The sequence below is a fragment of the Pithys albifrons genome, chromosome 4, assembly GCF_047495875.1.
Source record: "Pithys albifrons albifrons isolate INPA30051 chromosome 4, PitAlb_v1, whole genome shotgun sequence".
Taxonomy (NCBI): domain Eukaryota; kingdom Metazoa; phylum Chordata; class Aves; order Passeriformes; family Thamnophilidae; genus Pithys; species Pithys albifrons.
The window spans coordinates 81,384,511-81,410,871 of NC_092461.1; the positions used below are offsets into that span (position 1 = coordinate 81,384,511).

The following is a 26,361-nucleotide window of genomic DNA, read 5'->3' on the forward strand; positions in this document are numbered from 1 at the left end:
ACTTGTTTGAAGAACTGCCAATATTGCTGGTGATGAAAATTAGTGGCAATTAAGAAAAATGTTAAACAGGGTCTAGCTTCCTTTCAAATGGTCTTGTTTCCTTAAGAAAATTAGCTGTTCAGAAGGTTATACTTATATGGCAATGGTTTCCTAAATGCAAACTCCAATTAGACATTCTCTTGTGGAATTTCCTTAGCTTACAAATGTTAGTGAGAATCTAAAAAATGGGACCAAATTTTCTCACATCTCCACTAGCTTTCTTTTGGTGTTCAGAAGGATGATGTATCTACCTGTCAGTCTCAGTTAAAACCATGAATACTTCCAACCTCTACAAGAGAAGCAGTGGATCCCTGGAAGTGTTTATACCAGGATGGATGGAGCTCTGAGCAACCCCATCTAGTGAAAGGTTTCCCTACCCATTGCAGGGAGATTGGAACTGGATGATCTTTAAGGTCCCTTTCAACTCAGGTTGTTCTATAGTTCTGTGATTCTACACTCTTTGCTGCTGGCTTTTGCTGAAAAATCTGTATTCTTTGAACTCTTGGCCCTCAGTGCTTGGAGAGTTAGAAATTTCCTCAAAATTTACAATGAGCAACACTCATGCTAATCATTTTCATTCACATGATTTATTACACTAGTTCCTCTAAAGCCACATGTTCTTGCTTAGAGTTTGTGAACAACTGATCTGGTACTGGCAGTTGTTATGAAAAGGTCCATACCCACGAGCTAGCAGGTACCAGGTTTGGATTTGACAATGAAATCCACCCCTGGCAGACCCCAGGCCTGTGTTTGCTGACACATACAGGGGCTCCGAGCGCCCAGCGCTGGGGTCTGCCTGGCTACCTAAAGGTACATTTAGGCCATACAGAATCACGGAATCACAGAATGGGTCATGCTGGAAGGCACCACAGTGGGTCATCTGGTCCAACCTCCCTGCTCAAGCAGGGCAGTCCCAAGGAGCATTGTCCAGGGTTGTGTCCAGGCAGTTCCTGAGTATCTCCAGTGAGGGAAACTCCACAAGCTCTCTGGGCAATCTGTTCCAGTGTTCACTCACACACCCAGTAAAGGACTTTTTCCTTATATTCAAGTGGAACTTCCTGTGCGGAAGTTTCACCCATTGCCTCTTGTCCTGTTGATGGCACCACAAAGAACAGCCCGGCTCCACCTTCTTGGCACCCCGCCTTTAGATATTTATACACATTGACGAGGTCCCCTCTCAGTCATCTCCTTCTGCCCAAGCCTCTGAACGTTTCCAGCCAGGAGAAGTGCTCCAAACCCCCACCCCCGCTCGCATCCTCTGCGCCGGGGCCCCTCGGGGCGGGGCCGGCCGGGGTGGGGCGGGGCGAGGCGGGGCGAGGCAGTGAGGGACCCTGCGGGGCGGGGCGGGGCTAGCACGGGGCGGGGCGGGGCCGGCCGGGCGGGGCGGGGCGATGCCGGCCAGGGCGAGACCGTGCGGGGCGGGGCGGGGCTGGCACGGGGCGGGGCGGGACCGTGCGAGGCAGGGCGGGGCTGGCACGGGGGTGACCGAGGCGGTGCGGGCGGGCGCTCCCGCCCCCGGCACTGCGGCGCGGGGTCTGCGGCTCCGGCGCGGCAGAGGGCGCTGCGCGGGCAGGCTGGGGCGCGCCGCTCCCGGCGGCAGCGGCGGCGGCGCAGTTCCCGTTCCTGTGGCTGTTCCCGTTCCCCTCGGGCAGGGCCGGGCGGCGGCCGCGTCTCGTTCTCGCTGCCCCCTCCTCCCCCTGCCTCGCAGTGTCGGCGCCGGCGGCGGGCAGGGCGGGGAGGGAGCGCGGCGCCGCCGCATGCGGGGCTGATGGAGCCGGGCTCGGGGCTGCCGCAGCGCAGGGCGGGGGGCGGCGGGCTGGACCTCGGCGCAGGCTCGGCCGCGGGGTCGCCGGCGCTCTCCGGGGGGCAGTCCCGCCGCAGGAAGCAGCCGCCGCGCCCGGCAGACTTCAAGCTGCAGGTGATCATCATCGGGTCGCGGGGAGTAGGCAAGACCAGCCTCATGGAGCGGTTCACCGACGACACCTTCTGCGAGGCCTGCAAATCCACCGTGGGTAAGGGAGCGCGTCCCGCCCCGTCCCGTCCCGTCCCGGGGGAGGGGGCTGCCCTACCCCCGGCGCTCGCAGAGCCAGCCGTGGCAACGCGGCGCTTCCCCCGCTCCTCTCCCGGCTTCCCGCAAGTGTGGGCCCCCTTCCCTGGGCATTCCCCTCCCAGGCCTTTCCCCGTCCCCTTTCCCTCCCGGGGAAGCGGCGCTGGGTGTCCCCGGGGGTCCCTCGACCGTGGGAAGCTCAGGGGGCTGATGGCGCCGTGGGTCCTTGGTGCCGAACCCTCACCGCTCTTCTTGGGAAAATCGTGGGTGTCCTAGTTATCGTTGCACGTTCCGAGAGAGTGCAGGGCATCCAGTTTCAGCCTTACTAATGGCATAGAGTTGGACGGAAAAAAATCAGGGGTGGTTGGTAAAGCAGGTTTTTGTGCTTAGAGCCTTAGATTGTTGTGTGTAAGGAGACAGAAGTATTTCCGGAGTTGAAAAGGTACAGTGTGTATTGAGTGTTCTCTTGCCAGTGTATTCAGCTACCCTTCCAGGCCGCAGTCAGATTAACTTCAGATGACCTGTTACGCCTTCATCAGGAACCCTTCTGTGATGTTAGGCCTGAGGAAGTTTTATTTTCTGAAGAGTAGTACCTCTTGAGCAAACTGCATGTTTGGCTCCTCACACAACTAACTCAAGAGAACCTCCTAGTTCTGTAGTGTGCTTATTCATGCTGTAGTCATCTGCTGGTCTTGGAGGTAATTTAATGTCTGCTGTCTTTTAATACACAAATACGTAAAGGGAGGAAAACAAGCTAGTTAGTCTTCATTGTTATTAGAGCCCTGTCCTTGGAGTTGAACTCTTTGAATGTTACAGCAAGGTGGTTGTTAAAAGTCTGTGTCACTAGAAAGTATGTATGTTTAGCTTAATTGTAGTTTGGAATGTGAGGAAACATCTGATGAAAAGTGATTGCATTGCGTTTTAGAATCTGAGTTATTACTACCCAAAACCATTTTCTGTGACAAAATCGTACAGTTACTTATACTTTTGTTTTAATGTGTATTTTATTGGTTCTTTAATTCTTTCCTAAGTCCTCTAGGAATCCAAATCTGGTAGTGCAGATTATCACTGTTAAATTCTTTGGTTTGAAGTTGGTAACTTAACCTTCTAGAAGTTAGACAGTGATAGCATATCAGAGGCATTAATCCTCCAGGGATGTGTTGTAATGAAGAAATGCTGATGATTTCTGTAGATGGGCAGATTTATTTAAATTTATGGTACAGCTGAAGTAGAACTAATAGTGGGATGTTTTCTTTATAAATTATCCGGGTCTAAACATTGATTTGAGCTCTCCTGCATCTTTGGGTTTAACTGCATTAAGGGTTCCTTCAAGTCTGGGCTGCTGCTTTCTGTAATTAGGGTTAGTTTCCTGCTCTGAATCTTGGGAAGTTGCGCTAGACCCCGGTCCAGACTTCCAGACTGGTGCCTTGTGAGCAAAACTGATTTCCTAGATAACTAAAACAGTGATTGAAGCAGAGAAACGTCCTTATTTTGGAGAAGAAACAGGAAATAAGTGGTGATATGCTGCTAGACAGAAGGTTATGTAATGTTTGGTGTACAAAGTGTGCCAACATAAAGCAGCAGAGGGAAATCAACTCATGCCAAAATACATGTTGAAGGACTTGACAGTAGTGGCATTCTTTCAAGGTCCTCTGACTAAACTTGAGAGCTGTTGAGATTCCCCTAGATCCTTTGCTGAATAGAAAAACTTTTCACAGTCAGCTTGCACCCTGCTTTTTTGCACTATAAAGTAAGAAAAAGTAACCTCTGCTATGTACATTTAATGTAGATTGAAAATAACCTGGACTCCAAAACAACCTTAGTTTGACCTTTGGTACACAGTTGAAATCAATAAAGCTCTTCCTTTGTCACCGCTTAACTGCAGTGGTTTTCAAGAACTGAAAGTGGAGAATGTGTTTTGAAACATCAGTGAAAATGCTGTGACTGATCTAGCTTCAGAGGAAGTTGTGCAAAGTGAATATACCTTGAGATTAAATTTGGAAAGACTGTAACTAAATACACACTTGCAGTTTCTTGAATCTACTTTATATTAGCAAAGCTGTATTTAAAATGAAATGCTAGAATACATATTTACTTCCTTACCTTGACATTAATGATCTCAGCCTGACTTTCATGCTTTTTTACTAAACCTGTGGACATATAGGACAAACAGAACAACACTTAATACCTTAAACTTTTGGGTGAAAGCACACAGGCTACTCAGAAGTCTTCTCTTAACAGTGTAAGAATTGCAATTGCCCAAAAACTTTCTGTCTCCTGTCCCCAAGGTGATAGTGCTGTGTCACTGAAAAGTGGAGTGTTTCTGCTGAAAAAGGGAGGTAGGGATTCAATTAAGAAAGATACAGTATTTTAATGCTAATTGAAGAAGACTACATTGCCAGATTGGTAAATTCTGTAATGAAAACACATCAACATGTCTTCAGTTTCATCTCAGATACTGAAGTTCTTTGAAAGTGTTCAAAAATAGCTTGTCAGATTTCAGCACATTACTCATAACAGCACACAATGCGCTGTTGATCTAAAATTCTTTTGATGTATTTGTTTTGAACATTAAATTAGTTGCATAGACTATTGTGTCTCCTTAATCTGCTATTTACATAGCACTGAGAATACTCAAAATGCTGAAATATTTACTGATTTTTGCAAAATCTGAAATTATTTTCTCCATTCCGGTGTTAAAATCAGAGTAGTAATTGCTTTTCTATAGTTGAGTAATGCTTGTGCAAGGTTAATATTGGCATTGTATCAGTTTTGTCAACAAACGTAAAACTAGACTTTTTCTTTTAAAATAAAGTTTGATCTCAATTTATTATGCATTGCCTGAACCCATGCACACCTGCATTATTGACACAGTAGCAGCATCCAAAACTCACTTTGGAGGCTTTTCACACTTGACAATTGAGCACATACATGCCAAAGATGGCATGAAAAAGGGTAGTGGTAAAATATTCATTGCCCCATATATAAGAAGATTCAAGGATTGGGGCAAAGAAAAATGATTTACTTCTGCTTGTTCCACACCCTCCCTGCTTTACCCTACCCCACGTAGTTCTTATCCTAAAAGATATAATCATAATTCAGATCTCCATAGTGGTGATGTTATAATTTATAAAACAATTTTTAAATGATACTATCTCACCCTCTTTTTCATCAGAGTCCCTTTTTTAATATTTAATGGCCTCTGTTCTCTGTCCAACTACTGCTCAGTCACATTGTTGTGTGTCTTACCTAATCCACCAAATCTTAGTTCATTCCCAGTCTCTCTGCTGTTTTTCTTCCATGGCAGATCTACAGAATTCCTGTACTCAGCAGTGTTTCCTGTCCGTCTGATTCTGCCACAGGCGTTATACTTCTCTCAGGGGTTTATTCTCTGGACCTGAGGTTCCTGCTCTCCCAAACCTGAGGCCCTGCACTGCCTCACATCTCAAGATGCTGATTCTCCTGGTCCCTCAGATCAAGTTGAGCTCGTCAGCTTTTCTTTCACTTGCTGGCTCAGTATGTAAAGTTTCTTGAGACCTGGGCTTAATCTTTCACCTCTTTTCCACCAGGTCTAAAAGCATCCCAGCAAAGAAGCGTTGCCAGTGCACTCTCTGTTCCCCATGCGTTGCTGACTCTTTCAGCAGCTGTTTGTAGGAGCTTCCTTCTGTCCTGGTTTACAAGCAAAATCATGGGTGGAGTTTAGTAAGAAGGTTTGTTGTGGATGGAGATGGGAATGTAGTAACCTGTGATCTGTCCTGGACTAATTGTAGCCTGAAGGGTCCAGATCAGTGGCATGTAAAGGCACGGTGGTGCAAGACTCCTTTGACTTCACAGAAACGCCCTTTGACCTTGTTTCGCCTTCATGTGAAATGATGTGGAAGTTGGGAACTCGTCAGATTTACAGAGGTCTATCATAGCCTTTCCTTCCAAGCAGTATTTTCCATATCAGTTATTTTTAAAATACCCGTGTTCATACAAAATTCCCCATGTCCATCAAATAAACAATTGCAATAGTGAAAACTTTGTCTTTTATCAGAGTAATTTTAATTAAGGCAGCTTCTGATTTTAATATATATACATACATATGACATACAAATACATACGTATATACTCTTATATGTTGGGGTTACTGTCACAATTCTAACCTTTCTTCATTCTCTTTTTATACTTAAAAAATGTGGTCTAACAACATAAATGTTAAGTTTCATTCCCATAAGCTTGTCAAAAAACATAATTAAATTCTCTTAAAAATACCAGCTTATTCTTTTTAAAAGTATCTATTTGTTGTTTTTCAGAACTGCCCTTTAAGTTGCTCTTCAGTTTTTTTAGTTACCTAGCCAATATTTATTGTCACAGGCACTGGGAACACAGTACATGGCTTACTTAACCATTTGAAATATTTTTTCAGAAAATTATAACTAAAATTATAATTAAAACCAAGTTTAGTAATTTGATGTAATCTTACATGAAGAACAATTTATGAAATTGTTGGAAAACCATGCTGCGTCAACTAGAACTTTTCTCTCTTTGGTACACTTGTGTGTGCCTGTGGGCTCTCTGACAAGTTTTAATTGATTTTGATTTTTCTTTAGAAGTATTTTTTCCTCCCTTCTGTAAGATGGCACTGAAAGTCTATTTTGGTTGGGGAGAGGGGAAAGAGATGTCTCTTGCTTTACCACGTCATGACAAGGTAACAGTAAGATGTCCTTTATTTAGCCCAAAATCAGCTCTATACTTAGCATGAGAAATTTTTGCTGTTCTTCAAATAAAGGAAGAAGGTTCTGGTCAGGGATAAGTATTTCTTTGAGAACTGACCATTCTTATTGCCCATTCTTACTTTTGCAAATCCAGGGTGTTAGTACGGCTGATTTTTTGTGTTGCCTTTTTGACTAGTGCAGAATACTGTATATAACCAAATAAATACCTAATTAAGGTTGTGCTGTAGTTTCTTGCCAAACTATAAACAGAGGAGACCAAGAGGCTGGAAACTCTTACAGAAAACAGTTTGGTCTTACACAAAACCTTCAGATAGTTGGGCAGCATGTATGAACCTCCTTGTTTGTCTTGGGAAATGCAACTTAGGCCAGAAGCCTGTGTACCCTGGGAGCTGCCTTTTACCTTGAGGAGCAGAGTCCCTTGTGATGGACACTACACAGACTCCAGCAAGTGAAAGCACCTGGCAAGTCATTGTTTGCCTTGCATGTGTCAAATAAGTGTATTTTACAGCATTTGGTGTAGTCAGTGTTTGTTTTCTATGTATAATCATTTGGATCTTTGTAAGTGAAATAAACTATAATTTCAAATAGGAAAATATAGGTAGATAATAGACTTTTTTAGGGTTGGTTTAGAAATAAAGTTTTGGGGAGGTATGGGGTTTTTAATAATTAAAGAGGTTGCAAAGAAGAGTAGGTTTGAAGCTGACTTTGTTTTCTTCATTTGTGGACTAGATGTTAACTTCAGCTGATAGACGGGGTTGGGTACTGGGTTATGTCAGCCCAGCACCGTCAGTACCGTGTGGTTTCCCAGTCAGTACATCTATGACACTGCGCAAGTAGAACAACAGGCAAGATGAAGAGGCCTCTTGAATGGTGTGGAATGGGCAGTTTAGTTTGTGAGGAGAGTGGAATGCAGCTGTCAAACTCAGTCTCTGCTATGAACAGCTGAGCGTGTCAGTAGCAAAGAAAATAGGGCCATATGGTTCTCAGGAACTTTCTTCTGGAAATTGTGTAGCAACACTTTTACAACTTACTACTTCTGATATCCCAAGGAGTGGGAGACTTGATACCCAAAACAAAATGATAAATTCAGTCTGATTTTAAAATAGATTCCACCTTTAAAAAATTCGAATAGTGCTGCTCATGAAAATACTTTTTCCTCAAATTCAGTTTTCCTTTCAGGTCAGGTAGTTGTAGACCAGTAGCTCAGTATGCTTTCCTATTCTGTAATCAGAAATTTGAAGATAAGTCTTGTTCACGAAGGCACAGAAAGCCTTATTCTTTCCAGTTTTCTTTTCCACCTCATTCTGTTTGTCAGCATTTTGGTACATGCTTTGAACTTAGTACCATAAATAGTGTCAAAAGCCAACATTTTGTGAAAGGCTTCATAATTTTACTGTCCACGAGTGTAAAGAAATTAAAATTTCCTCCATTCTCATTGAATTAAGAACTACCAAGCATCTGAGATGTTTAGAAGCTGTATATTGGACATTAAAAAAAATCACTTAACACCTTCAGCATTTACTCACTGCTTGTATATTATACCAACAGAAAAAAAGATTGCTATCTGTTTCTTTCTAGTCTGTGGTACAGTTGCCAGTTGAGACATGGGTACACTTATTTTAGGCAAGTGGTCTCAAATGTCTGCATGGTAATCATTCTAGAATTACATGCTTGAAGCTCTATGGACAACGTATTTTACCTGCCTCTGAAATAATGCCCAAATGGGCTTATATCTGATGTAACACTTAATGCTCTTTTTAAAATCTTCACGTTTATAGTGTGCAGTTTGAAAGAGGTATTTCTTCTTTAGTATGTTTTAAAATTTAACTGCTTGTCCTAAGGCTTCAATTAAAATAAGACAAAATTGTTCAGGGTTTTTGGGAACGGTTTCTGTAACCTTTTCCTGTCCTCCCTATGAACTTTTTGTTGTTGCTTGCTTCCCCTCCTTCCAAGATGATAGAAATCAGTATCAAAGCTACTGAGCATCTTTGCATTGACTTTGGCAGTATTGTTTGAGTTACAGATCAGGACTAGTAAAGATGGTTGTTACCTTGAAAATCAAGTGACCTCAGTCATCAGCTCTAGTGTCAGAAAATTTGTTTGCATAATATTGTTAGATGTCCACATTAAATAAACTGTCATAGTCTTCAATTCATATGTCCATTTCAATGATTAATTAGTACATAACCTCTGAATTTTTAAACTGATTGTGTTTCTTTAAATGTGGTCTGATTATTATTTTTCACTGATTGAATTGCTTTGATGCAAATCACTAATAGGCCTCTGAAAATTTAGTCCATTGGAATTGATTTTAGTTGGAGGGGGGTTTTTGTGCTCTATTTGCATCTGTTTTCCCAGTTCCTCCATTAACTTTGTTAACCAGGAAATCTTGGCCATTGAAAGGTCACTCTGTGTACATTAAGCAAAACAATTTCCACTTTTTATTTTTTCCTTAAGAAATAAAATAGAATACTGAAATGTAAGTATAACATGCATAGTAAGAAATGTCTTTACTTTTTATTTCTAAGTATTGATAGTATTTTCTAAATATTTTTTTAGCTTTAAAGAGAATGGATAGACCCAGTTGTGTGTATTTTAGTTTGTATTTTAGTAGATAAGTTTCAGTTCCTGTTTGGAGTGAGAAATTAATGTATTACAATTTGTTCTGGGCTAGGCTTTGTTTTCACAGGATTTCAGTCTCAAGTTTGGAACAGCCTCAAGTTTGGTTCAGTGACAAGATACGTCATCCTCAGTGACCTGCCCTTATCTAGAACTACATTAGTGTGCTTCTATTTTGAGTGTCTGTTCTCTTTTAGGGCTGTTTAGTTTTGAAAGGGGTGCAGACAGGTTGTTTGGCTGTGTGTTTAAAAAACCCTTCCATTCTACTGGTCCTTTAATTTCCCTGCATGGTTTCAGTTGAGCACATTGTAATAGATGTTCTTGTTGGCGCAAAGTGTATTTTTCACTTGACATTCATGTAGTTTGAACAATGTGCATTATATAAAATTTTGAAAATCCTGAACTAATAATCTTATGTTACACACACCACTTGGGTACTGCTGCATGTAAGGACTTACTTAACATACATCACCCTGTGGAGAGAGGGCAGCAGCTCGTTTCTAGTTTTAAGCTGTAGGACAGGCTGAATCAGTGTATTGTCAAGCATTTAAATAGATACAAGATCAGAAACCCAAACCAGAGGCTGAGATTTGCATTTTTATGCTCTTTTCATTAGTTCTTATAGGATATTTGAACTTTCCAAAAAGGCCTCTCCAGCCAAAAATGAGGATCAAAATATGCCATCTAAAACACGCCCACCTTTAACTCATACGAAGAGAGGTGGTGATTCAGATTTATTCCTGGCCTGTTATAGTTTTTAAAAACTGAATGCATTGATTGCCTGTGGTCTGTGCAAGCCTGATACATAGAGGGGGCTGGCTTTTAATGGGAGGGGAGATGGTGATAAGCCCTTTGGTTCCCCTTGCAGTGCTGTGCCCTGGCAAAGGGCACACTTTAGTATGATCAGAACCACATGCACTTGTTGGCTTCACTGGCATGTGTATGTTTGGTTTTTCATTGACAAAAAAGTAGCCATCAGGCCTTTAAAATGCAAACTAGGTAGCATGCAAACCAGTGATAGTTTGCTGGTGTTGGAGCAGCTAAAGAGAGCTTTTTAAAATACTTTCTTTTTATTAAGTGTGTTGTTCAGATTTAATGCAGTTTTCCACAGTAACTGTTGATTCCTGTGTTTATTGAACTATATATAAAACCATGATGGAGTAATTGTATGGATAGCAAAACTTTTCATTTAGGTATTTTCATTAACATAAGTCAAGCTAAGAGGTTTCTTTCATTGAACTTTTTCTTAACTCAATGCAGTGTTTGAAATTGAAGTGGAAAACAAATTATTGTGTTGTTGTTTTAATTGAATTACTAATTTATATGTAAACTCGAAGCACTGGCTTTGGCAGTCTACAGTGGAACATGCTAATGAAATCTGACAGGCTTAGGAATTTGTTTCTTCGTGTGCAAAAGGAAAGCTGCCAGATTTTTTTTCCTTCAGTATTGGCAGACATAAAGCTTTTCATTTGTGTTGATGCTTGCAGAGCATTACTAATTATATAAAGCAGTTGAGCAACCTTTGCAGAGTTCAACACTCTGTCTGACTTGAGTGTTAAATGATTCAAACAGTTCTGTAGAAGAATCTGCTCTTCCAAAACTGTAACTTGTGTGCATTTTACCTTGCAAAATTCAACAATAGGAAAATGTTTTGTGGTGTGACTTTAAGCTGATTAATAGGAAGATCTGCCTTTGAAATAATAATGCTGTGGACATTTATTTTGAAATCATCTCTTTCATTTATAGGATTTTTTCTACTTCATTTTATTTATATATCATGCCTGCTAGTCCCAGGAAGTCCCAGGTTGAAAATGTACATTATTACAACTTTCTCTCTATAGTTCCTTATTTATTTTTCTTTTTAAAAATCGCAACAAAAGCTTTTAGTTTCTTTGTTTGTGTAAGACAGCAGTGTATAAACCACTTCTGTAAAAATAAAAATATTTTGGTTTTCTAATTATTGAAACTTACATGAAATCTCTGTGACAGACTTTAATACTCATTTTGCAATTAGAGATGATTTCGACTTGTTTTTGTGTGTGTGACAATAGGACGTTTTCTTTACACAGCAGAATTGTAGTCTCAGTGCTCAGATCAAGCCCCTCTACAAGTATAATTGTCAGCCTGAGACAAGTATACCCACCTGTATGAGCATCATGGGTTCTTTATTTCTATTTCTGTGGGAGAGAAAGGCAAGATTTTTTTTTTACTCTCAGATGAATTATTTAGTATGTTGCGGATGACAGAATGGCAGGATGGGCAGCTGGGACTGAGATGTGTGGGCAGTTATATTCAAACATCCTTGAGGACGACAGAAGTGTGAAGCAATTTCAGTTAATACTGATTATCTCCATGGCAAGTAAAGTTGCTGTCTTCTTGTAGACAAAACTGTGACCATTAAGGGAGATGTGTTTTATAGTTTAAATGCTTTTATAGAGAGAAAATCTTATAACAGTTGAAATGGTTCTATGTTTCTTTAAAAAAAACTCATTAATAGAAAAGCAGTACTGATAAGAGTTCCTATTTCACACACTGTGGATAGTAGAACATAGCTGGATCACTTCTCTTCTGTTTTTACATTAACATAGATGGTCGTTTTTCGGAAGCATAGAAAAACATTTCTTGAAGTTAGGATTAATAAGTGCTCTGAAGTTTTAGTATTTCTCATTTTTTCCTCAATTTGCAAATGAGTACTTGAAAATTGCTATTAAAATTTTAGACTGAATAGTACAAATCAGATTAAGGCTTTGTCTCCAAGGGTTTGAATGAGATACATATTGGTAAGTGAAGTATAAGCATCACATATGTCCTGAGTAGCACTCCAGGAATTGGTGGATAAATGTGCTAGACACTATTAAGGACATGGAGAAGGAGGACTATGGCCTGGTGGTGTTCTGTACCTTGATCACTATGTAGTGTGTAACTAGTTGCAAGCTGTTTGAAGGGATTTTTGTTTAGAAGAATGAAGGTCAGTGCTTCTTCCATTTATTTGATGTGGCTAAACAGTGTCCACCTGCTTTGCAAACTAAAAATATGGGAATAAGGGCCAAGGACAGACCTTTCTGCCAAAGTTACAATTCAGTCTCAACTCTTAACAATATCAGCAGGGACACTCAGCTTTTATCAAGGGCAGACATTGAGAAAATGTGTAGTTTATGTTAAAGAAAATAAAGATAATTTTTGCTCTTCAGTTTCATTCCTATTCTTAGTATACAATTGTATGTGAAATATCGAAAGTGTTTCCAACACACCGTGCTTCTGCAGTTCTGTGTGAGTTTTAAGTGTACTGCTCTGAACCGTGGTCTCATGCCTTTCTCCCTTTTTGATTTAGCACTGTTAGGAGGGATGGTGGTGTTTACAAGGAAGAACTGAAGCAAAAATCTTCATGCAAATGTATACTAAAATGAACAGGATCATAATCTACAAATCCATTATATTCTAGGACATTTATTCTGTGAAATATTCCTGTAGTCAAGGTGTCAATCTTTTGTTTGACCATAGTATGTCTTATCTGTTGATAGCCAGCTTTTTTTTTAATAGAAGTTAAATATTTCTGTATAGCAAAGTCTTCATGGTTCTATCTTTGATTTTTAGCATGCATTCAGAATGTGATTGGAATTTTGAGATGATGAATAAAAGTACCACACAGGTATAAAATAAATTTTAATAGTCAAATACCCTCTTTAAGAAGTTTGCTAATAAATATTTGCAGGATTAAGAATGACGTTGCTGACAAACTTCTTCATAAACCAACCACAGTTCCAACACTTCACTACAGCACTTTACAGATGCTAAGCATCAGTTCTGGAAGGCAGACATACATTGTTCCTGCTTCACAAACAGCAAAACTGATGTGGAGGGATTGGTTTTGGTCCCTGCCTCCAGGGCATCTCTGCCATTTAGAAGCAGAGCAGGCTTGTCCTTGACAGTCAAGGTGAACAGGGGAGAAACAAACATACTGTGCCTGTTGTTGTACTGTTATGTTGGGTTTATGTGCTGCTGGACATTTTGCACAAAGTGGAAGGTTTATGTTGTGATGCTGCCGAATTGGGTGGCTCACAGGCTGTATAGTGGTTGTCAAATCCCCATGATGTTCTTGAGTTGACCCACAGTGGTGCAAACCCTTCTGCTTGTTCAGACTGTTACAAGTTGATATATATTTAAAAAAGTATCAAAAATTAATAATTACACCCTCATTACTTTTGCTTCTTATTCCTCCTTTTCTGTTTACTGTATTTTATTTATAGGTGTTGATTTTAAAATCAAAACAGTAGAGCTAAGAGGAAAGAAAATTAGATTACAAATCTGGTAAGTAAAACAAACATGCAACCAGCAGTATGTTTTAATTTTTATGTTCTAGCATGAATTAATATGCTTGTCTAATACTACTATTAACTGTTATAAGCTGGTTTAGCTCTTAACCTGTTACTCCTCTCCTCCATTCCCACAAGACTTAAGCAAAACCAAATAGCTTTTAGATTTTTGTGAGAGTAAAGGAGGAGGAGGAGAGGTAGAGTTAGAAGTAGGGCATGAATGTAATTGTGGAAATACCAATGCATCACAGAGGACTCAAGCCCCTTTTCCTAGAAGAGTGACTTCACCTACACAAGAAATAGGAGTTCTACAAACAACAAAATGTGACTGTGTTAAATAGACACTAGAGAAAGTACACTTTGTTTTGTTTATCTTTCTGTACCGATTAAAACTGACCTTCATTGTATCAGCAATTATAAAATCTGTGAAATATTTTCTAAATGATTTTTCTAATACTTGGTATAAGTGGTGCTGTTTCTTTGATGCTGTTTTAAATTACTCCAAAGTTAAGGGCATTCAACACTGACGTAAATTTTATCCACTCTAAACAGTGTGGGGAAATAAAATGATCCTGTGCAAATAACACTTACCTTAACTGGTACCAATGTCCTACTACAGAAAGCTCAGTGTCTGAGCTAAACTCTGCCTTTCTGGAGTAGGCTGCATGTTTTCTGGTAGTGGTTTTCCATGTTAGTGATTAATAGTTCTTTTTTGTTTAGAATTTTTTGAGCTTAACAGCTCCTTTCATTTGCAGAGAAGTACAATACATAAACATTATTACAAGAGAATAAACCAGCTATGTTCTATACATTAATCTTACATACTACTATGTAGAAGCTTAGCCTTGGTTTATTAACAGTGTGTGATGAATAATTGGCATTGTAGTTAAACTGTTGAAGCTGCTAACAATCCATAGAGGGGGGGAAAGCTCTAATTATTCTTGGGGTTTTGGGATATTCTGGTGGTTTTTCATTCTTAACTACATGGATGCAGTGAATTCAGCTTACTAACTCCTCTTGGCAGGTCACCATCAACTCTGTCTGTCACACCATGTGTCTGTCTTGCTTCCCTCTGAGTTAACCGCAGCCTCATCTTTGGTCTCATCAGTCACCTAACACTTGAATGTTAGTGGCATGTCTTCATTCATCTGTCCCTGTTTGGAAACCTATGACCACAAGACTGGCAGTTGAGCCAGCAATTGTTAGCCAGGGTCTGCTGGAGCTGACAGAGGTAAAAAATTCTGATGTGGAGATGTGCTGTATGCCTAATATGAATGCTTGCTATGAAATGTGGTAAGCTTACACAAAAAAATTCTCCTGTTGAATATACACATTATAGGAGATAAGTTTTGTTGGAAAAGAGATGTTTAAACCATTATTTTCCACATATTGAGAATATGCTAGTAGGATATAGGAAACTTTTAAAACTAAAAGTTGATAGATTGCTAAATTGTGATACTTAATCCTGTGTGGAGCTCTGCTAAAATGACAAAACAAAATATAAAGAGATAATATTTTAAAATATGATAAAATCCACAAACACATCCTGCTCCTGAGTGTCACTTCATCTCCAACAGTGATTGTTAAAATGTTATTCACATACTCAATCTTTAAAAGTGTCTTGGCATATTTCCAGTTTTTCAGAAAAGCAATTAGATAAGCACTCCTTTTGCTAATGTATCCTAAATTCTGTTGTGTATTTTATTGAGCCTGTTTGTAAACTCTTATTAACACACAATCACAGAATCATTTAGGTTGGAAAAGACCCTTAATATTAATGAGTCCCAAGTGTTAACCCAGCGTTGCTGAGTCCACCACTAAACGTGTCCCTCAGTGTCATGTCTACATGTCTCTAAAAGTGACTCAGCCACTGCTCTGGGCAGCCTGTTCAGTGCCAGACAGCTCTTTGGTGAAGAGATTTTTTTCCTAATATCCAATCTAAACCTTCCCTGGTGCAAATTGAGGCTATTTTCTTTTATCCTGTCACTTGTTTCTTGGGAGACGAGACCGACCCTCACCTGGTTACACCCTCTTTTCAGATAGTTGTAGAGAGGGATAAGGTCTCCCGGCAGCCTCCTTTTCTCCAGGCTAAACCACCCCAGCTCCCTCAGCTTCTTATTGTACCTTCAGTTGATATAGATTGAAGAGAAAAGCAATTTACCAAGTCAAACACTTGGAAGTTAGAAATGCAGACTTCAAGTGCATGGCTGATCATAAGTCAATCTCCTTTCATACCTACACAGTGACAGAATTTCTGTTGCCTCATGCTTGCTGGTGGTAGTCTTACATATAATGATTGCAGTGACTTTACTACAAAAAAATGTTTTATTCAGTGAACAGATAATTTCAGAAGTTTATGCTTATTTGCTTTCTTAAAATGACTGAAGTCATGTTTTGAAGCATCAAGGTTTGCTTCTTTTTTTTTTAGTCACTCAACACTGACCACTCTGTCAGCAGAGTGTTTTACATAGAGCTCTACCACTGGAGTTTATCAAAAGATATATTAAAGTAGTAATGTGTTGAATATTTTGATCAATTAGGTGTGCAAGACATCCTTTTAAAAGCAGCTTTCACACCTGCTGCTGTGAATATATATACAAAAGGACTTGTTGCCTGTATTCCCTTCATAATGGGGGTCTGTGCCCTGAGGATCACAGAGGCATCTGCTCATGCCTCTAGCTTTACCCATTTCTTCCTGCTTCCCCTATTTCTCAGTCTTTCAATCAGGAAACAACCTCTTACTTCTTAGATTATGCAATGATTGAGCACCACTGAGGACACAGAGTAGTGTCCATGTTTTCTGTGCCACCTGGAACAGTAGTAGTGCCCCTTGGGTTGCCTCTTGGGTGAAACAAGTTCCTGTGTCCTGTGAGAAGTAATGCATACATGTAGCTCAAGACATGGGGTAGAGTAACGAGAACTACTGGATAGTCTTCAGTGCCCAGGTGAATCCAAGTGTCTGTGAATCAGCACTTTGTCAAACCTGGAATACTGGACCTAATAATAGGAGCCCCACATTGATGCTTTGAAGCCTTAGGTGTGCCGGGAGTTGCCCAGCAGGACAGTAAGGTCTGTGCCCTCACCTGAGTCATCTGGGTGCTCACTGACACAAGCAGCTGACACAACCACCAGTCACTTCCAGCCTCCCCTCTGAAAGGATCTGCTTTCTGGAAGCAGTGGTGCCCTGCCACTGTGCCCCATTCCCTCCTGGAGCCAAAAGGGCTCCCTACCTCTACAGGCGTAATGCCCAAGGTAGCAACATCTGTTTGCTTCTGAAGGTTATTTTGAATTGGTGCATTCTCAGTTCACGTTATGGCAGCTCTGTTTTCTTGGAAAATCCATGTCCTGGAGTATAGCAAAATGTAGTTCCTTTTGTTCAGTACCTCTGAAATTAAGGTATTTATATAGTGAAAGATCTTCAATATATTTATGGTTTATGGGAGGAAAAAGCTCACCTTGACAAGCAAAATTAATCTCTAAAATAACTTTATAGCATTTTAAAAAATATTGCCTCTAGGTTCCATAAAAGCATGTGAGTATTAAATCAGTGTTAAATATCTATTAAAGTTTTAAAATATTTCCTCTCCTATTGCCACTTGACACCACCACTTGTAAAAAGTTAATTTAACTACAGAACCAGAGCCAGTTTTCAGTCTGTCCATGTGTTTGTTTGAACTGGTTTAAATAGACACAGAGAACATTTATGTAAAAGAAAAATTCTCCAAGCATGTTTTAAGTAACTATTGTATTTTATGTAGCCTGACATAAATGTGACATGTCAACACTTGAAAATGGGCTTTGTGTGGTTTTTTTCCAATTTGCTTTTGTTTGGTGTCATGTGTGTTTGTATTTTTGGAGTTATGTCTGGTTGCTCTTTTGGAAGCAGAAAAACAGTCAAGCAGTGGGATTCTGTAATTGCAGATTATAGCTGATCAAGGAGACATTCACCCTATGCTTCTGATTACAATTTAGAAATACTGGTGGTTTTCCTTTAGAAGTTTTTCTTGAAAAAAATCAATTTAAAAGGGCTTTTAGCATTTAAAAAAAGAGTAATTTTTTTTGTTTGGTTGGTTATGCCAGGTCATTGTTTAAGTTGTAGTAATGTCTTATTTGAACTTCTGGAGTTTGAATTAAATTGAACTGACTTATGCTATTACATTGATTCTGACCCCAGCAAATAAAGAACTAGAAGCACTTAGTATCACTCGTGCAGTTCATGACGTTATGTACTGTTAGTGCGGTTAAGTGGTGGTCATCTCTTCTCCCAGCTGTCGATTCACCCCTCAATAGCTATCCTTAGTAAAATACTCCAGCTGCAGGAGTGTAGTGCATGGATGAAAGAGTATCACCAACTATTGCTCCAGCACTGCACATGAAAGGAAGTAATTTGTAGTTGGATATGCTTTTAGTGTTAGCTCTGCATTGGAGGTTGTGATTTTTTTCTCTCAGCATTGGAAGAATTTACTGCACATTTTCATGAAAAAGAAGATCATGATGAGATTTTTCCATGCGAAAGATCAACATGATACTCTTCTTAAACTGCAGTTTACTTAGGTAGCTTGGGGTGTATTCTAAACTTACTTATTGCAGATACAGTTCTGTTTTCACCTTACTGTTTGAAGGCTAATACAATGTTAGGTTAATGTTAGAGATCACAAATTCAGGTTATTTTCTTCCACTTTTCAAAGGAAACAAGGATTGGAATATTGTGCTTACCATCAGAAACCTGTTGACTGGTTTCATTTCAGCCTGTTGCAGCAATAGAGGTTGTGTGAAGGGTGGAGAAGTCGATGACTTAAAGCAGGGCAAAGAAACTGAGCCATAATCCACTGCCATTGCCGCGACTGGCAGGTGACAGTCAGTGGCCATCTGGCCATTTATTTTAGGTAGTGGACAGCCAGGCTGTCCATGGGTGTTTTAAGCTGTGCACAGCATGTGGTGTGTCCCAAATAACCAGCCAGCCAGACTACAAGTTGTGTGGCATTTGGGTGAAGGACCTACGCAAATGGGAGCACAGGACCTGAGGGTGCAGCAGCTCAGCTATGCTATAAAGAGCCTGAGGAGAAGCTGGTAGTACCAGGTGGACTTGAAGATAACACCACTCAACAGGCACGGGGAAATGAGGAGTTGGAGATAGGTGGAGTGGGAGAGTTACATAATGTTATGTAGTTCTCTTGCCTGCTTAACCAGTGTGCTGATACCTGACTTCAGGGAGGGTAGTTGAACATCAGTGTGTTTATTTCCCCTCTGTTTTTATAAAGTGTGAACCCAGTGATCTGGTACCCTCGTGACCCCCATGTGATGGAGTTGATAAAGATCCTTAGCAGTCACCTGAAGGCACAGACAGGTGACTCTGAAATACCCCCTTTACATCTGTGTTCCAGTAGGTGCACAGAAAAAAGGGAAAAGACTGGCTGGGGGGGGAGAAACCCAGAACAAAACCAAACCAATCAACCAACCAAACAACGGCAACAAAAAACCCAACATCAACAGCAAAAGCAGCTTTTCCCATTATTCTGAACAAAGCTAGAATTGATGTATTCTTCTACATGAGGTATGTCCTTCCGCCTGCTATCTAGTTACATCTGCTCAGAATGATGAAAACTAAAGGTATCCCATCCTTAATACACTTGATCAGTAGGCTAGATTAGCAACAGATGGCAGAGACTGCTCTACAAGGTCATAATTCTGAGAATTCTGTTCATAAGCACTAGAGCAATGTTATCCATATGTGGAAAATCAACGGTTCATACTAGAAATTTTAAATTTTTCATGGAGCGAACCTCCAAACGAACTTACAAAAACAAATCTTACCATAGCAAAGAAGTAACAGAAAATAAAGTAGAGCTACTTGCTCTGAGTAATACTTATATGTGTAATTTCAGCTGCCAGAACTTGTATTGCTTTAATAAAAATGCCTTTTTAGTGATAACAAAGCAACTAATTAACCATCTAAAACTGATCTGCAGTACTGCTAGTACTTGACCTTATTAAGACAGGCATCCTGCTTTCACCTTCTGTAGGGTCCCAAAGGTTTGTATGATTGTAATCCTGCAGTTCTGAGTATTGGATTTGAATAAAAAGCAAATAAAAATGGATGGAATGGGAATTTGTTCTCTTCAGCCCCATGTTGCAATGTTATTGGCTTGCAGTGAAGTGTAAGTCAGTATTTTTCCACAGGCTGTGAAGCAGAAGTTCCAAATCTTTTTCTAGTGGACACTGCTTTACTTTGTGAAATCACTATCAAATATTTTTTGCTATCAAGTACGCTTGTGACAATTCTAGGAGAAAGTTAAGTACTTCACTTTTAAACTTGCTTTGTTGAAATCCCTAAAGATTTTGTAAAGGGTAAGATAGATTTGTGGTAGTTTGTTCTACTGCTTGTTATGCATAGACCTTAGAAGGATTAAATCTTCAGAACAATCGATGTGGCATTTTGTGAACATGACTTCTATTTTTTTTTGGTAACAAGTGTTTCAGGTCTCCATTGTTAACCTCATTCCCAAAATCATTCTCCTCCTCCTCCTTTTGTCTAAAATGTGACTGTTGAAGAGGGTTCATATTGCATTTTCGAGTCCCAGCACAAATGCACGCATTTTCCTCCGTCCACTCTTAATTTTGGTCCATCTTTTGACTTGTTCTAACAGTGAAATTTCAAAATTATCCATTTCCTTTGGGGCTGAACTCAAACAGCAAATCCTTGATCACTTTGGAGCAACTTACTTTGCAGTTCAGATACCAGTCACATTTTAAGACTTGGGATATGCACCAGCTATTTTTTTATTATAACTGCCAAAGGTCTTCCCTAAGCAGACTTAATGATATGATTAAAAGCAGTTCACAGGTTTTCATGGTTCAGTAAAAAATTAGTATCATTGCTGGAAAAGTCTGCTGTTTAAATGCTGCACCCTGTCTCAAATAGGTACAGTGCTGGTAGTGAGCATGGAAATGTTATTTGAACACTTCAGATAAGTAGATGCAAGTGTGAAAGCCAGGTATCTACTTTCAAATGTTGTGCCACTTAGTGATTGCTCACTCTTTTCACTCACTTCTATGCCTGTAGCTTCTAAAGTAGTTTTAGAACCGTGGCTGAATTGCTGTGGTTGACCAAAAAGACTCTGAAAGTTCAAATCATAATGAACAGTGCATTGCTCATTTTATAGTTGGGTGTCTGGATGTGTTTGATGAGAATGTATACATTTATTTTTTCATTTGTCCAGGGTTATTAAAAACCAAACCAAAACAGGAGACCAGAAAACAAACAACAAACCCAAACAGCGCAAGATCAGCTTTATCTACTGGTACATTTTCATTGGGCGGCTCCATTCTCAGACTCATGTTGAAACATTTGGTGGCCTTTCTTGATGAAGTTACTATGGGATAAATAGTTCTAATATGAAAATTTTTTTATGATTGAAAGTATTGCTCCATTTTTTGCCCCTGAAATTCACACATATAGAAGGAAATACAGAGTGTCTAATGAGTGTGGGGGTGTTATTATTAAAATGTAAACAAAGTTATTCTGTACTTTGCAAAGTAGTTAAATATTTGTGCCAATGTTTGCTGCTGCTTCTTAGGGACACAGCAGGTCAGGAGAGATTCAACAGCATTACCTCAGCTTATTACAGAAGTGCCAAGGGAATTATTTTGGTGTATGATATCACCAAGAAGGAAACATTTGACGATTTGCCAAAATGGATGAAAATGATTGATAAGGTATGCCTTAAGTATTTTCTTTTGATATGCTTTTTTAAGAAGCATTTTTTCCCTCAAAGAAATCTGTCAGACATTTTACAGCATTGATACAGGATTTTTAAAGTACTTCCAGTTGATTTTCACTGGATTCTTTTAGCCAGGATTTAACAGTAATGTGCTTTTGTTGCAAAATGGTTGTCCATTCCTGCTTCCTTGAACTAGATTTGTCCCACTTAGAAGTGTCAGTGGAAATCTTTTCACATTACTCATTTACCTGTGCAGTGGGGGGAAGGGGGATTGTTTCCTGTCTGTGAAATAAGGTCATTATGTTTGTTCTTAGATAAACTGGAACAGCTGTTTCTCAAGTCATATTTTAAAGATAGAATTGAAAAATTCAAGTTGAAAATTTTTTAAATAATGTTTTTGGGAAGAACGTTTACATATAAACTGTCTCAATGGTGTTCCTCATTTAGTAGAGGAATTGCCCTTTTTTGTATTGTGTTTGCATTACAAAATCTTGCATTTCTAGGTTTAGTTAATTAAAATATTTTAATTACAGTATGCTTCAGAAGATGCAGAGCTTCTATTAGTTGGAAATAAACTGGACTGTGAAGTTGATCGAGAGATTACTCGGCAGCAGGGAGAAAAGGTAAGGACAGGTCTAGAAGCAAAGCTGCTGTGGCACTGCTGCTGATAGTCCATGGCTACTCTTGTTGAGACTGTTAGACATAGGGAGCACATTGAGAGTGGTGGTGATCTGTCAAAATTCGCATGGTATTTACTTCCATGGACTGGGCAGTTTATATGTGTTCCTGCTGGAGCAGTGTGATCGAAAGAAAGAGTAAGCTGTAAGTAGGCTTACACTACACAATAGTGTTGGGAATACTCCTTTTTGGGCTCTGAAAAGGGACATAGTGAAGACTTGAATCACTCTACTCAGAACATCTTTGGGAGCCTTCTTTCAGTACTATTTTTGGATAGGCAACAGCTTTACTTGGTCGCTTAGCTCACCTTTGTTTTCATGTTTCTTTTGTTCTCTTGCAAATCCAGAAGTGTTAGAGAGTGCAAGAGAGTATTTTTGTTTTACTCTGGTACTCATAGCACCATATTCATCAGGACAATATCAGTATGGGCATACACAAACATTTGGAGGTGAGGCATTTTCTGTTAGAGAGTCAAGGCTAATTCTTACATCTGTAATTCCCTTTTATGCATTTTGAATAATAAGGTTGAGATTAACTCTTCTGAACAGTTCTTACTTTTTGGCAATCTGCACCAACCTGTGTCAACTAAATGCATGAATTTTTTATATATAAGTCTGGAATGCTTTCCCAATAAACCCATTTTAAGCAAAAATTAGCTGTATGTTGCAATATTTGCTGTACTATGCAGATTCAGGATTATTATTTGAATTAGATGTTAGTCTAATTTGAATTTGGGGAAAATTGTGTGTTTGAGCTGTTTCTTATGGTTTTATGAGGAGGGTAGGTATATTTGCTATTTGTTGTTGTTTGTGCATATCTTCATGGAGTTACTTTGTTTTCTCTCCCATCAGTTTGCACAGCAAATAACTGGGATGCGGTTCTGTGAAGCAAGTGCCAAGGATAATTTTAATGTGGATGAAATATTTCTAAAACTTGTTGATGACATTCTGAAAAAGGTAAAATAGTCAAGTGGTAGTTCCTCTGACCACATAAACAGTCAATGTTTAAATAATGACTGCACATGCTTGGGAGGACCTAGAGGGCAAGTACAGAGTGTCAGGTGAAAGTTTTGGATTATATATAGTGGGCATGCATTTCACTAATAAGTTCCAAAAGATCCTTAAATTGAGGTTTTGGCTGTCAGTGAACTCTTGAAATGAGTTCTTTGTGCTGAGTTCTATGCAGATTACATTACAGGTGATTTTTCTTTTCTTTAAGATGCCACTGGATGTTATAAGAAATGAGTTGTCCAACAGTATCCTGTCCCTGCAACCAGAGCCAGAAATCCCACCAGAACTGCCTCCTCCAAGGCCACATGTCCGTTGCTGTTGACTTGTTACTTCTTACAGAGCGAAAAATGGGAGCGGGAGGTTAAAGAAAGTATCTGTACTACTCTGCACTACAATCATTTGGCAGTTTCTCGTTGCACTTTGTTATTCGAGTCAGAGCTACACACTAACTTGTAAATATGCAAATATGCAATCCTATGTAGGATTCAACTATAACATTTAATTATTACCCCTCTCCCTCACGATGATGTTTTGTTCATTTCCCCAGTGTTATAAATACTGTACAGTCGGTGGGGGTTTGCCACACATCCAGTTGAGGAGGAGGAGAAATTAAATCTATACCTATTCTTGACATAAATGTTGTAATAGTTCTTTGTTATTATAAACAAGCAGGCAGAAGCTCTTCTGATATGAAGAAAGTATATGGTGCTTTGCTAACTATTTTAAAGACAAATTTTTTAAAAACAGAGGTCTTTATGTACAAAGCTTCCATAATTGGCGTTATGTTTCCTTTTAATGTAGTGAAAACATTTTTTGGCTGTAGCATCCTCTGCTGACTGGATTTATTGAAAAGCTAAGTTTAATTTTTGGCAGTCTTCTATTTATTTTGTTTAATGCTGCACCCTTTCTTTGTGTGCCAAGACATCCCATCTGGTGCAGATCTAAGATTGCACTTTGAAATAGCATATATAATTTTCTGCATAAACATGAACTTAGTTACAAGAATCATTAAGTTTCAGTAGAAGAATTGAGATATATTCAAGCTCTAAAAGCAGGTATAAAAAGCAATGCTGCTGTCCTAGACAAATTAAAAAAAAATTAAGATAATACATTTTCCTGTGTTAAGGAATATATATGTGTATTTTTGTCTGGACATCTGTAGGGTTGGGGGGATGGGAACCTAAGGTAAAATTATTTTCTTTCCTAATGGTGGAAATTATTCCCATCAAGCAAATACTGTGTTAGGATTTTGTCTGATAATGAACTTGTGAATTATATCTTTGGTATATCTTTTATTAAATGCACTGTTTAGTTTAGCTGTGGTAAATCAGTAGATACATATTTGAATAACTTGGTGTGTCATGAATGTTGTGGTATTGAAAAACATTGTGGTCTTTCTAAACTAATGAAGTGCAAATAAAATTTTGTATTTATGAATGACAGTGGAACTGCACCTATTATTAGAATGGCAAGTATCAAGTGATGGGTAAAAGGTAGAATCTGGAATATGGAACAATACTTGTTTTAATTTTGTTACGATTTAATTTTCCATTTGACAGTTCCTTTAGGTGTAGGGAGAAGAGCAGCAGACATTAGTTGTTCACCTTGGTCACTGTTCTGTGGGGAGAGCAGCTGATGACCTAGCCCGGCTCATATCTTTCAATAGCATGTGACTGCTTATCACACTGTCTTAGCAGGTGGTCGCCAGACTATTAATTACACTGACAACACAAGTACGAACCAGTCTTTTTCACACTACAGCTTCTCTGCTTCCTATTCTCTGGTGCTGGAACATATTTTGTTGCTTTTGCCACTCTTTTGGCCAGAACACTGGCACTGAACAGTAAGGCATACCACTGACTTAAACAGCTTCTCTCTGTTTTATGGGAGAAAAAAAGACACAACAAACTGTTTACATAAATTTAAAAAAAAAAAAAAAGAGCCCTTATCTCACTGAGTAAGCTCTGAATACAGTGCCATGCAGGTCTTAAGCACACCTGAACTTCTACTGACAAATTCAGGAAAGCATGGTTGGTATTTGTGCTTATGTCTTCTGCCACCTTGTGCCTAAACAGTTTGCTTTTTTACATAATAAACTATTGGCAAGGTAAAATGAATTTCTAAAGCACTTCTAGGAGTCCTGATGATACTGTGGGCAATAGCAAGGAAGGGAAAATTATGGAAAATGGGTTTTAACTTGACAACCATTTTATTTTAGCTGATTTGTTTTCATTTGTACTTAGAAACTTGTGATTTTTTTCCTGCAGTTTCTGAATTTAATAAAAATTAAGACATTTGACTTAGATGAACTTCCTTTTTGTAGTTCTGTGCTGTTTGTATATAGGCAGATTGGAATCTCAATCTCTTGTACCAAAAATTAAAAACTATTGCATTTGAGAAGGACATGTTTATGTGAATGCTTGAATGTATTTGATTATTCATTGGAAATCATAAAAATTTCAGGAAACCTGTTTGCTTTGCATCTATTCGACAATGAAGAGGGTATTTTCTCTTGATTTTGTCTCTGCAACTTTTATATGAGTCAAAACCATTGTATTTATGTCCTTGCTCCATCTAGCAGACATTTGTGTGATGTAGAAGGAAGGGTGGGAAGAAAAAGTTGGTCATGCTGCTCCCTTGCCTCATATGGAAGTTCAGCAGTCAGCCCAACGTTTGACATCTGATGGACTGTTTGAATGGTCTCCACAACCACTGAGAGAGATCACAGGATGGAAAAAAAGAAGGATGAGAACTAGCTGGAGCTCTCAAGTCTGTTCTAACCTGTGTTAGCAAATTGCTGTTCTTTAGAAGCCCTACTTCAGGGGGACCCATTTCCACTCTTTATGGGGTGTGTGGAATTGTTTCATTCTAATACATGCTTTACCACTAAATTCATCAGGTGCTGCCAAGGTTCTCTAGTCTCTGGCAGTTTCTTCATGAGGGAGAAAATGCACTGGAGTGTCTTGGTAAGCAGGCATGGCAAGCAGAAATCACAGGAGTGTCAGGAATAGGACAGTAACATCTGCTCTGAAGGTAGTGGTGGTTTCCTGACTTTGGTGAATCACAGAAATAATGAAATATTGAAGAAAATGAAAGGTAGATTGGGGCCGTTGAATGGTGATTTTCTGCTGACTTCAATGTGGTTAGGATTTAATCTTGTGATTTCTGGAAATTTTATGATGTCTGGTTAGTGCTGTTTCTTGTACCAAAACCAAA

The 26,361-nt window shown here is 39.3% G+C and overlaps 1 protein-coding gene across 1 annotated transcript; it reads left to right on the forward strand.

Annotated features, from left to right (window-relative positions):
- The first annotated feature begins 1,604 nt into the window (after positions 1-1,604).
- Positions 1,605-25,661, forward strand: RAB12 (RAB12, member RAS oncogene family). The gene is made up of 6 exons (XM_071554798.1): positions 1,605-2,051; positions 13,671-13,731; positions 21,314-21,452; positions 21,991-22,080; positions 22,987-23,091; positions 23,354-25,661. The coding sequence occupies exons 1-6, from the start codon at positions 1,808-1,810 to the stop codon at positions 23,465-23,467; spliced, it is 753 nt and encodes a 250-aa protein (XP_071410899.1). The 5' UTR covers positions 1,605-1,807; the 3' UTR covers positions 23,468-25,661.
- Positions 25,662-26,361: the final 700 nt, after the last annotated feature.

Excerpts from the sequence above, each read along its gene's own strand:
- RAB12 (XM_071554798.1), top strand. The coding sequence starts at position 1,808 with ATGGAGCCGGGCTCGGGGCTGCCGCAGCGCAGGGCGGGGGGCGGCGGG. Across the intron at positions 13,732-21,313 it reads AAAATTAGATTACAAATCTG|GGACACAGCAGGTCAGGAGA; the intron begins GTAAGTAAAACA and ends GCTGCTTCTTAG. Across the intron at positions 22,081-22,986 it reads CTCGGCAGCAGGGAGAAAAG|TTTGCACAGCAAATAACTGG; the intron begins GTAAGGACAGGT and ends CTCTCCCATCAG.